The sequence below is a fragment of the Lampetra planeri genome, unplaced genomic scaffold (genome assembly GCF_965212315.1).
Source record: "Lampetra planeri unplaced genomic scaffold, kcLamPlan1.2.h2 scaffold_1187, whole genome shotgun sequence".
In the NCBI taxonomy this organism is placed as follows: Eukaryota; Metazoa; Chordata; class Hyperoartia; order Petromyzontiformes; family Petromyzontidae; genus Lampetra; species Lampetra planeri.
In genome coordinates, this window is record NW_027613901.1 from 18,949 (window position 1) to 31,076 (window position 12,128).

The 12,128-nt window shown below is 42.5% G+C and overlaps 1 protein-coding gene across 1 annotated transcript; it reads right to left on the reverse strand.

Moving 5' to 3' along the window:
• Positions 1 to 4,742: 4,742 nt before the first annotated feature.
• Positions 4,743 to 11,811, reverse strand: PREP (prolyl endopeptidase). The gene is made up of 15 exons (XM_078621838.1): positions 11,770 to 11,811; positions 10,718 to 10,792; positions 10,501 to 10,634; positions 10,266 to 10,396; positions 9,943 to 10,152; positions 9,733 to 9,854; positions 9,364 to 9,469; positions 9,033 to 9,224; positions 8,162 to 8,359; positions 7,308 to 7,411; positions 6,708 to 6,844; positions 6,536 to 6,630; positions 6,316 to 6,447; positions 5,218 to 5,374; positions 4,743 to 5,037 (listed from the first exon to the last, which is right to left on the reverse strand). Exons 1-15 carry the CDS (start codon positions 11,809 to 11,811, stop codon positions 4,743 to 4,745), a joined length of 2,130 nt encoding a protein of 709 aa, XP_078477964.1.
• Between the last annotated feature and the right edge of the window lie 317 nt (positions 11,812 to 12,128).

The window sequence follows — 12,128 nt, forward strand, 5'->3', positions numbered from 1 at the left end:
CCGACCTGCAAAGCTGATCTGACAACAGTAATCACAGAAAGTTGCAGTTTTCCATGATTCCAGAATGTGTTCCTCAGGTTTGAGTGACTCCATAATTTTAGCCCTCTGCTTGATCTAAAAAAACACAAAAACAAAAAAATGATTGACCGCCACAATGTTTTTCTGGATTTCTTACAAGTGATATAATATATGCAGTTTCGAAAGCACCCATTTTTGCGGGGTTAACTACTTACCAACACGACACCTGCAGGGAGCGGGGTACTCACAGCACACGTCAACTGGATCAAACCCATCCACGGCCGACACCGACAGGTGGAACGCTGGTCTCCGGTAGTCCACAAGAGCTTCAAACCACTCTTATCTCGTCAAAATGGCCTTCTCCTCCTCCTGAACACTTCAAATGAAAAGCTAGCAGATTATGAGCAAAGCTAAAGGTCGCTAGCTTAAATGCTAACAGCTAATCGCGATTAGCAATACCACTCGGTTTTTTACATCAGAACACGTTTTCAGTTTTCACAAACAGCTCAATAATTCAGTTGCCTCCATGCAGTTTCACCACAGCTTAAACATGTTTGAGCTGTTCACTTTAACATCGACTCATCAGAGATGGCTCGTTTCTTTCTTTCACAGCAGACGTACAGCTCCCGGCTAAGTCCAAGTGGAACTTTTTTTTAAGTTATAATGGACGCTTGTTGTTTCATCGAGTTTGACTTTGTTTGGGCTTTGAGACATTTTATTCATGATTTTATTTTGCTCATAACAAACATCGACGGGCCGTAATATGAACAAATGTTTCATAACAATACTATAATTATATAATTGTATTTTTCAGGAAAAGCTACACTTTTCACTCATTCTGTACTCCCCCAAAAACGCACTGTGGACGTATTTTTTGTAAAAAAAAAATATATATATATATATATATGTTTTTTTTCATAAAAATGAAATACTCCACGTTTAAATTTAAATCACTGACACCATTCACGTTTCTTTGTAACTGAAACACATTTCGTTTACTGAACTGTAGTTATTCGCGAAAGACAGGGATCGAATTGCAACCACCGTCAATCCTGTGGGCCCACACACACGTCGAGTCTCGTCCGACGCTTCCTTTACGCCTCCAACCCCCCAAACTCCGCGGACTCTGCCACGTAAACTCAGCTACTTTCAACTTCTCCGTCCTCTTCAGCAACCGAGTCCGTCGTCGTATATTCCCCTCTCCTGGAGCTTTGTTCAACCACCGAAGGGTGCTAGCTAAACGTCTCCCAACGCGCTGCTCTCTTCCGACTTCCGCCTCACCACCAAACATATCACATCCGTTATTGAAATAAACCAGCTGTTTTTTAATTGTTACCACCAAATTAATTGTGATATTGTACATACATATACATGCACCAGCAGCCTACTATTCGCATTATAAATTCAATAAATGTTTTTATTCAATAACATTGTACACCGGGCTACACAATGTTTCTCAGTTGGAACTTGGCCACGTGATACAGGATGAGTGATCTGAAATGCATTCAGGCTACGTCACATGTCTGAGGCACCGGAATATCCAGAAAAAAAACACGAAAGAGTCACAACCAAATCGCACACATTCGACGTTGCATGTCTGCCTAATGTGTCAGAGTCCAAATGATCTAAAGTATGTGTCCGTCTTTGACCAGCAGGGGGGCCTTTGTGCGGACATGAATCTTCGAGAAATTGTGAACCAACTGGCGTCAAAGCTTCCTCTGACCATCACCACCGATCGACTGACGCACATTGTGCTACACTCGACAACCTCTACTGCTGCTCCGCAGCTTGTGAATCCGCTGACACGTCAAACGCTCACCTTCCGAATGCCCACGCGGTCCCTGACGTCTCTTCCACCTGTTTCACCTTTCCCGCCGCCGGTCTCACGCGTTGGACGTCACGTCGACGTCACGTTAACGTCACCGCCCCCACGTCCAATGGACTCACACTCAGTTGATCACGTGTTGTCCCTGCAGGTCGTCGACAGTCACGTGACTACAACTGGAGAATCCGCAAGATGTTTGTATGTTCATTCCCCAAAATATTGTCTCAGGTGTCTCTCTTACACATGTTCATGTATGTTTTGGATTCTAATCCTGTGCTGCTAAGAACAAAGAACAATATTACATCATCGATTTAATTTTTCTACTTACAAAATATCATATTCATAAATCTAAATTAGCGAATCACAAACCCAATTGGTCCAAATAAACATAAAGACACGAACATCAGAAGCACAGTGGTTGAAGTTGATACCTTTGTAGCAGAAGAGTAGGGTTCAAGTCCTGGTCCCAGCTTGTTTTCTTGTTGACTGACTATTGTATTGTCCTTATACCCACAGGTCCCAACAACAAAGATAAAGATGCCAATGGCAGCACTGTGAGTATGGTGACTGGATGGCATGGAGGTACACTACCCTGGCAACAGAAGCCTGGATCCAATCCTGACTTGTTTTGCTGGGATGCAGGTGTGATGACTATTCACTAAATGCTGCAAAATGTCCTCCTTTTAGGCGTTGTGGAAATGGCCCCCCTAGGTTAAACACCCCGTCTGTCTTGGTTCCTCCTGAGACGCTCCACAGAAGCACTCTCAGTCTGTCACTGCTTGTTGCTCGTCGCTGCCTTGGCCATACATCCCTCATCTCTCATCGCCCTCCATCTTTCACGTTCTCCACCAGATAAAAATCACTTTGCTCCTACAGTTGAAGGTTTGAACTTCCCTGTGCAGCTTCCCGTACGCACAGTTTAATGGATTTCCTCTCTGCTAATTTAAAGACTGATTTTATGAGGTGGGCCAACAAGCATGAGGACTTTGCACACAGTAATATGATGTGGGCTCCCGAAGACAGGAACTCTGAGGATGAATGGGCCGTCCTGTGTCCTGCAATGTCACCTTTTAAATGAGTGGGATGAGGTGTCTCTTTATGGAAAAAGTGGTGATACTTTCATTCCCTCTCTGTATTTGGTAGTTGAAAGAGACACCCCCACTTTAACCCCACATCTGAGAGAGAGACATCAAGGAAGGAAAGTTTCATCAGTGTCATACTGACACCTGGTGGAGAAAAGCATGAATGCAACTGGTAAATGACTAACTCAAGTGATGTGATTCAAATATTCACAGTGGCATAAAAGAGTAAGTGTTTGTCATGTGCACAGGCACACGATTCGTAAGTTCTCAATTATAAATCTTATAGGAAATGAAATGTCTGATTTTTGTTTTTTAGCATACAATAATGCACCTGTATTGATGAATTAACTTGCTCTAGCTCGACCTAACAGGCTGATCTCAGTTTAAGGTGGACTGAAGAACCACCATTCCATCCCATCCCCAAAAATAATCCTGAAATGCAACAATCTAAACATGTCACTGACAGAAAAAGTGATTCCACGGTACTGGGAAGAGAGAAAGAGAGTGTACAAATAAACCTGTGAGGTCATCCAGGGGACCCAACTCCTGCAGTCTGGTTACCACGTGTTATGTCACACAGGGGCAGCAGACAAACGCTCCACATCCAGATAAGAGAGGAGAGAAGAAGCAGGAATGAGAAGAGAGCCTCCCCCAAAAGCCTCTGTCAGATAGAAAAACATCTCTGTTTGTGTCCCCACACAGCCCCTGTGGCACAAGCTGAGGCTGCAATGCCAGTAAACTGCTATGAAATATTCAAAAACATTATTTATTTACATTATTTGTCACCTTGCAGCCAAGAGTACAGTGACACTCCTCTGCCTCCCCGTGTGATAGTGAGTTGAACAGTAAGGCGCTTCCTCCTCCTAATTCTTCCAGCGGGGATTCAAGGCAGCACTTAGAGCTCAATTAATATCTCTCACTTCATTACTCAAAGTAGGAATACATCATACTAAACGACCACTTAAGTCCGATGGTATGGCCTTGTGCATTTTTAAAAGACATTCTTACTGCAGGTGTTGAATACCAATGGAAACATCTGACCAGGAGCAGGTTCCCCTGCTGGTCTTCTGTGGCAGCTCATTCTTTGGGATTTAACTGGGGGTTTGGGGAATTAACCATCAACGGTTTTATAGTTGTAGCTCATTTTCAGTGTCAGATTTGTCTCGCTAATAATCATTTTAATTGTTGAATTATGTTCGGTTTTTTTTTTTTACATAATTACTCCATCTCCATTAACCTGCATGTGTCATTCAAAGCCTTCCTAAATTCTCTTTTCTTTTATTTACTTTCACTTCTGTACCACTCCTCTCCTCGAGTTATTTTTTTTAACCTTTAAATAGAAAAGGCCCTTATCACATTCACACCTGGAAGCTGCTCAGTAGCAGCAGTGTGGCCTGCTGGTCCCAGAGCAGCTCCACTGAGGATGAGAAGGTCAATCACTCACAAACATCCTTAAATGCATAAAATAATCTTATCCCTCACAAATGTATCATCCTCTCTGTGGTTCTGATATTTTTATACAGATTTAATCGTTAATATAAACACATCAAACTAGCACAGATTCAGTAAAGGTTGTTTTTTTATTATTATTATTTTCATTATTATAAACCAATTTTTCAATAATCAACAGTACATAAAGTAATTATCCACATTATAGTGTCAAAATTGCAGTTGATTGGTTCAAGTTATCTACTTGTCATCCACAGTTAGGAGGGTTACAGTGATACATTGTACGTTATAGTTGCATGTTTTATGATCTCGCATTCTTTCATATAAAAAGTAAAACTGCATTACACCATCTGGCTGTTTGAGTCACCTCAGTCTCTCCAGCTGAGCCCCAGGGTCTCTGCGATGAAGGAAAAAATGTGCGCCTCCTCCAGGATGAGCTTGGCAGTAGGTTTCCCGGCACCGTGCCCACTGCGGGTGTCCACCCTGACCATCAGCGGCTGCTGCTGCACGGGGCAGCTGCCCACCCCGTACTGCAACATGGCGCAGTACTTCAGGGTATGGAGGGGAACCACACGGTCATCGTGATCTGCTGTCAGCAGCAAGACAGCTGGATAGGGGGGACCAGAGTAAGGTGGCTGGGGCAGATTGTGGAGAGGAGAATACCTGGAAAGGGGTCAGGGGAAAATGTAGGAATATTTACAAAGAATACTGAATCTCTTGAAATGACAAAATCAAAAGTTTAGTGGCCAAACACTGGTGAAGATCTTCACCATAACTCTTCATGCATGCACTGTAATTTGTTGTGTGTGTGTGTGTATGGGTGCACGTTGGTTGGTTCCATACTTAATGAGCCACTTAAACTGCTCTGGGTCATCAGAACAGCCATAGTCGGTGGTCCAGGCGTGGCCGATGGTGAATTTGTGGAACTTGAGCATATCCATCACCCCGACCTCTGCCACAGCACAGCCGTACAAGTCTGGACGCTGGTTCACACATGCCGCTGGGTAGGAATTTTTCAAATGTGTTACAAAACCTCCACTCTGCTTTGCGAAACCGGTCTTTAGAGACAACCAGCCTCTGGTGATGACGTGACTTAGCCTGGCTATGCAGCAAACTGCTGCTAATTTGAATTAACTTAAGTCATGACAAGGAATGCAATGAGTTTTCCTCGACTTCAGGTGATGTGAGGTAAAACGAAGCAGCAGAGGTGAGACATATGAGGTACAAATAATTCGATTTTTCAGTTGTCAGTGCTTGAAGGGTTTTTTTTTACTTTTACTCCTTACATTGTTAACAATTGTAACTTGTAATTTGATAATGTGTGAAAGTGGAACAGCATAAAGCATAAATGACAAGTGAACAAATTCCAAGCAATCCTCCTGTGCAAACAGTGTAAATAATGTGCTTCTGGCATTAAATCATTTTCTGTCAAAACACAGTAGCTGAACTGAGAGGCGAGGGGCTTCTAACCAAAGAAAAAAAGGCTTAATTAGACCTGAAATGTATTGTGCATAATGCCTTTCAAAATACTTCTCATGCTTTACCAGTTTATCGTTTTAATATTTACCTGAAGTTACACTGGTTGACTTTACACTCCTAAGAACATGACTTGAGGTTCAGTTAGTTTTCAACAAGCACACTTTGTGCTTCTGGACTTCTTTAGATCTCCACACCTACTTTCACTTGTAAAAAAACTGAATTGTGCTACTTTTAAGAGCCTTTTTTGATGAATCTGTACTTTCACACAGATGTGCATGTGTGCAGTTTCAGTGATTAAAGTGCAGAGCATCTCAGTTTTTCCTCTGCAAAAATGAAGAGCATGTAATGGACTGCTGCATAATCGGTGTGAATATACACGTTAAAAACCCTCTGACTTTATCACCACATTTACTGATAAATCTCGCGACGTGATGACCCTCACACAGCTGATCCTGCACTCACCCACGAGCAGCCCTCCATTAGAGGCTCCATTGATTGCGATGCGGCTGGCTGTGGTGTACTTCTCCTGGATCAGATACTCGGCTGCACACTGGAAGTCATCAAAGCCTGTCTGCTTGTTTCCTAATGTACCAGCTGCAGACAGATGCCACAGATAGTCAGGCGGATGTGGGATTGTGAATGTCCCCCTGTCTCTGCTGGTGTAGGTGTTGTCAGCGTGCACCTTTGTGCCAGGTGAGGCCGTACTCCCCCCCCCCTCTGATGTTGGCCACTGCCAGGATCCCTCCGAGGTGTCTCACATACAGCAAGTAAGCAACACTACAAGGAAGAGAAGCAAAGGAGGCAAGAGCTTTAATGCCACTCAGTGTGCAGACAAGTGCAGCAGTTGTTCTTACTTGTAGTAGGGCTGTATGGAAGCCTCAAACCCTCCGTAGCCGTACAGAAAGACAGGATTGGTCCCGTCTTTCTTGATGCCCTTGGCATGGACCAAGAACATGGGGATCTTGGTTCCATCTCTACTTGGGTAAAATACCTAATAAAATAAGACATCAACGTTGTTATCTTTCACTTTGCAATAAACTACATGTGCTTCCTCATCTCCCATTCCTCCTACTGCCTTGAACCACCAGACAAACATACACAGACATGCACCACTTACCAGCTTTCAGAAGCTCTATTCAAAAATGATGATGATGAATAGCCATGATAATTCCTTCATTTACATCATTTTTTTCCCTGTACCGAGCTGCAACTGTTATCTCTGTTTTGTCAAGCTGCTCATTCAAATATCAACACAATTTGTATGCAGAGGTCTGTCCTCCTCGTCACTCTCTTTGGTTCACCCCAAATGGTCGAGGCAGAGGGCCGTTCACATGTAGCCTTGGATCCACCTGAGGTTTCAGAGCTTGTAAAAGGTGCTTTTTTCTCCGCCTCCGAGTTGCTCATGTGAATGCTGGGTTTCTGACATACAAAACAGGGAAGACATCAACCTTTACCTGGGTGGTCAGATAGTCCTCTTGATTGATTCCTTTTACCTCTACCTCCCTGAACACTTTGGGCTCTGGGTTTGACTCGCTCAAGTCACAGTGGTAAATGATACCTGCGCACCAGACAAAGGCAAGGTGTGTTCAGAGGTTGTTGCACTGGAATATGTTTACAACTTATAATGCTTCCCTTCATGTGAATGTAGTCTGATACAACCATTCAGGGTGAAAGTAAGGCCCTGGAGATACAGAACGCCATCTCACAAAGATGTTTCTAATTGGGCGACCAAACACAAATAATGGGAGTGTCAAACCATGACTTTGCAGTTATAGATGGTCACAGCAGCCCGAAATATCCTCAGGTTGTGGAAAAGTACATCTCCACCAGACAATAAAAATGGTATGTTAGGTTATCATGTGAAGGTGTGAATTACCCTGTACTGGTATAAATATGTAGGTACCATATCCCAGGGATCCACTGTGACCCTGTGCAACTGAGCTGTCTGAATGTGTGAAATGAAAATAAAAATGTGAAAAAAATGATAATACTAATGTATGAATGACAACATGGTCACATGCATTGATAAAATGTTATGATTATACCTGCAACTCATCAGGACAAAAGGATCACTGAGAATTTTACATCCTGATTCTTTAGCTCAAATCAGTGAATGTCATGTTCCCATTTATCTGCAAACGCAGTAGCAATGCAGTACTTACAGCAACGTGTAGTGTTTGGAATGTGTGTGGTGTTGAATAATGGTCTGTCATTAAGGAGATCTTCATCACTGCTGTGACATTGTACAATATAGACAACACCAGTGCTGCATGCATGGTGAGGTCATTGTACGACATTTTGGATTTACCTGGTGTTGTGAAGGAGGTAAACTTGTAAAAGAAGTCAGAGTGCTTCTTCTTGCAGCTCACTCCGGCCACTGTGCCAACATCCAGTGGCAGGTCTCTGACCAGCTGGCCTGTAGACAACTCATACAGCTGTAGGATGTCTTTCACGTCATGGAGATAGTTGACCAGCAGGTGGTGCTGGTTCACACAGGAGACAAAACCTGTACAAGGACATGAAGACAAGTAGCTGAAGTAAACAGAAGACAGCAGTGAGTGAGTGTGAGCTATCCTCATTCTTTTTTTTAATCAAACTCATCTCTCTCAACACTTTTTGTCTTTCAAAAGATTTCTTTTTAACTACGATGTCTGTTTACTGTAGTTTTATTGATTCTCATAAGCCAATAGGGGGCAGTCTAACACACTACAACTCTGGGGCTGTCACAGCAATACAGCATGAGGTGAAATAGAGTGTGATCAATTACATGCATTTCAGATGTGTATTAGTGTATTATAACAATAACATTTATATCATTAATACAATTATCATGTTGATATTTTTTTTATACTTTGTGTTCTCTGCTCTGTGTGTGATCACACAAAGTGCTTATGGGTCAAGTTTCATTTTTTGAGTGAATTTCCCTCTGACAAAGACCTTAAGACTCACAGTCAGAACTTCCCTTCCATTTATGGTGGAGTGGACCGAAATTCATCAAAAACGCTTTGAAAGAATTTGGTGGCTACAATTGGGAACAGTTTTACTTTTGAGTCCTTTTTTTCTGACCCATCTTTCATAAGATAGAGATGCAGCTGTTCAATGTGTAATTTCCAAAGCAACAGTACTGACATTGCGCTGATATCTAAAACATGATCTATTCTGTAGAAACAGTGTCTCACCCAGGACATCCTTGTCGTGCTGCGGTATGAGTGTCGTCCAGTGCTGCCTGTCTGGCTTCTGGATGTCTATGTTGATGAGACGGTACCGAGGGGCATCCAGGTTGGAGTGGAACGTGAACACAGTCTCCTCATTGGTGACGTAGGAATATTGTGCCTCAAAGTTGTCCACCAATTTCACCCACGGCAACAGGCCTAATTACAAACATACTAAGTCACTGTTTCAAACTAAAACAAAGGCAAAGAATCACATTTCACCCACCACTGACTGAAATTGAGAAATTAGAAGCCACAGTTTTGTTTAAACCTACACAGGATATAGACGGGTACGCACCCTTGATTCCCTCGGGGAGCTGCTGAAGGTCACAATACCACAGCCGATTGACGGGCTCACAGCCCTCCGTGATGGACAGGAGAGCATATCTCCCATCATCTGTTATCTAGAACATACATACAGTACATACACACACACACACACACACACACACACACACACACACACACACACACACACACACACACACACACACACACACACACACACACACACACACACACACACACACACACACACACACACACACACACACACACACACACACACACGTGTGTGTGTATATATATATATATATATATCATAAAATGGTTTGGTTATTGTTCAAAACAACAAGAGTTTCTCACAGTTTCATTCATCCTGACTTACTGTAACAGCACTGTGCCATTTGGGATGGTCGGGGAACTCTGCAACCAGAACATCTTCAGACTGTTGAGTACCAATGGTGTGGTAGTACAGCTTCTGATTGATGTTACAGGTTATCTCTGTGCCTTTACCAAAATGGAGAAAAAGTTTTATGGGTAATTAGTTCTAAAATCCAATTAAATCGGTTGTTACTCTGACGTCTCTTTTCCTCACCATCAGTTTTTCCTTCCTGGCATGGGTAGCTGTTGTAAAAGACTCCTTTTGCATCGTGTGTCCAGGCCAAGCAGCTAAATTTGACCCTTTTGAGTACATCGGGGAGCGACGTGAGGTCATCTGCCTTCATGAAATGTACCGTTACCCAGTCTGACCCGCTGCTGCTCAGACCATAGGCAAAATATTCACATTCCTCTGACAGACGACCCACTGCATGGAGAAAGGGACAAAGAAAAGGTGAGTCAGCCCTCTGCTTGTGAGTGCATGAGAGGGCTTCTGTACAATGATGTATGGAGTATCTGTTCAAAGCAGGTATGGCTCACTCTTCAGCGCCACAGTGCCATCTTCAGACAGCTTGTTGGGGTCAAAGAACACAGTGGCGGCTCCATCCAGTGAGTCCTGCACATACAACACATCCTGGTTCTGCAGCCCTTTGTTGTGAAAGTAGAAAAACCTGAAAATAAAAACAGGAAATGAAGTGGCAGCAAACATGTTGTAACATCACGCATGTACAGTACTTGAAGTAGGTTTCTCTTGGCTCCTCAAATGAATTAGTACCTGTTCCCTCTTTTATAAGGGCAGCTGTATTTGGGATAGTCATAGAGCTCAGTGAGACGTTGGTGGTACTGTGGCCGAACAGCACACTGCTCCAGGTAGGGCATAGTCAGCTTGTTCTGCTCCTCAACAAAGGCCTAAGAAAGAAACTAATTCAATGTTTGTTTGTTTTGTTAGTTATTATGTTGTTTTTATAAGAGTCTTTCTGACATCAACGTACCATTGTTTCTTTGCTGTCAGGGTCTTCCAGCCAAGCATAGGGATCACAGATCTCTGTTCCATGGTAGTCATCAATCTGTTGACAGACACAAGATTAACAGAAACTCACGCCGAGGATCATGTTTATATTTGATATTAAGAGATAAGATTAGCCTTTACTGCCCCACAGCTGGGAGAAATTTAACATTTAAATGAAAGCTAAAACTTAAATTAAGGCTAAATATTTGACAGTGCAGCACTATTTTTTTTTTAAATCATTCATTTTTTTTAAATCATTCATTGGAACTGTACAATGTGACTGAAATATGTGAACAACCTGCCTTGTCTGTATCATGTCTTGTCATTGGTCTGTACTAGATTGTGTGGAACAACAATACTGTTCATGCAGCAGTAGGAACCATAGATTATATGCTCATTCTGGGGCTTTGGATACAACTGAGTCTGTTAAAGGAGGAAAAAAACAAACCAAGAAAAGAAATCTGTGTGAAAATATATTTGTGTCTGTCTAAATAAGCCTTTCTATGGAGGCTGGGGGAAAACAAGATAATTCTACACAAACAATACGGGAGCTTGAAATTATTGTTATCTTTTCCTGCCATTATATATAATTAAAAGTTAATTGTGTATGTTATGAGTCCTAATGAAATAAGTTTAGAAATGGGTTTATTACAGCACAAAATAAAAACCTTGGCCATTACAACCTTTAAAGCATTATCCTAAAAGTCCAAAAAGTAAAATGAAAATAACCGGGCATGTTATCAGACTTCATGATGAGTATAATTAAAACAGAAAATAAATCAACTTCGTCAGAAACAGGGAGGAGCAGTGGTCAGTTGAGATTACCGTAACTGACGGAGTAGGCACACCCCGGTGGAACTGAATCGAGAGGTGGCAACAACAGAAATACGGCATATTATCGAACATTTAAATGCATGTTGACAGCTGTTTTAAAGTTCCTGTTTCGTTATAATTCCACTGTATTCCTGGAGAGTGTCTTCCTGTTGTCGCTGTTGTGTGTTTGACAGGAGTCAAAGAGCAGCTGCTTTCACTGACCTTACTCTCGTCTCGTCGAGCAGCCGGGTACTTAAACGCCATGATGGTTGAGTTTTTTAAAAGACTTTCACCGTCTACCGAGTCAATTGACTTTCTTTATCTGTCGTTTCAACCCGTTGTGAATGCCGTGACATCAGCAGACCAAAGACCGCCGAGAAGTGAAAGTAAAACCAGCGCACTCGTGTTTTCTTGCCCTCCCACATAACGTTTGTATTGCTATCTTAGTGAGGACATTCGGCTTTAACTCACCGTAACCTTTGAACCCAAACCCAGTCCTAACCAGGTACTGTCGCTGCACATTAAAACGTCTCCGATATGAGGCTAAATCTTCCCGTAATGTCCTCACTACCGGTGTTAAC

Bases quoted from the DNA above. Each gene is read 5' to 3' on its own strand.
- PREP (XM_078621838.1), bottom strand. From the start codon at position 11,811: ATGGCGTTTAAGTACCCGGCTGCTCGACGAGACGAGAGTAAG. The intron at 9,855-9,942 runs GTGAGGAAAAGA...ATTTTGGTAAAG, and splicing joins CCAGGAAGGAAAAACTGATG to GCACAGAGATAACCTGTAAC. The intron at 6,631-6,707 runs GTAAGAACAACT...TCTTCCTTGTAG, and splicing joins TCCATACAGCCCTACTACAA to TGTTGCTTACTTGCTGTATG.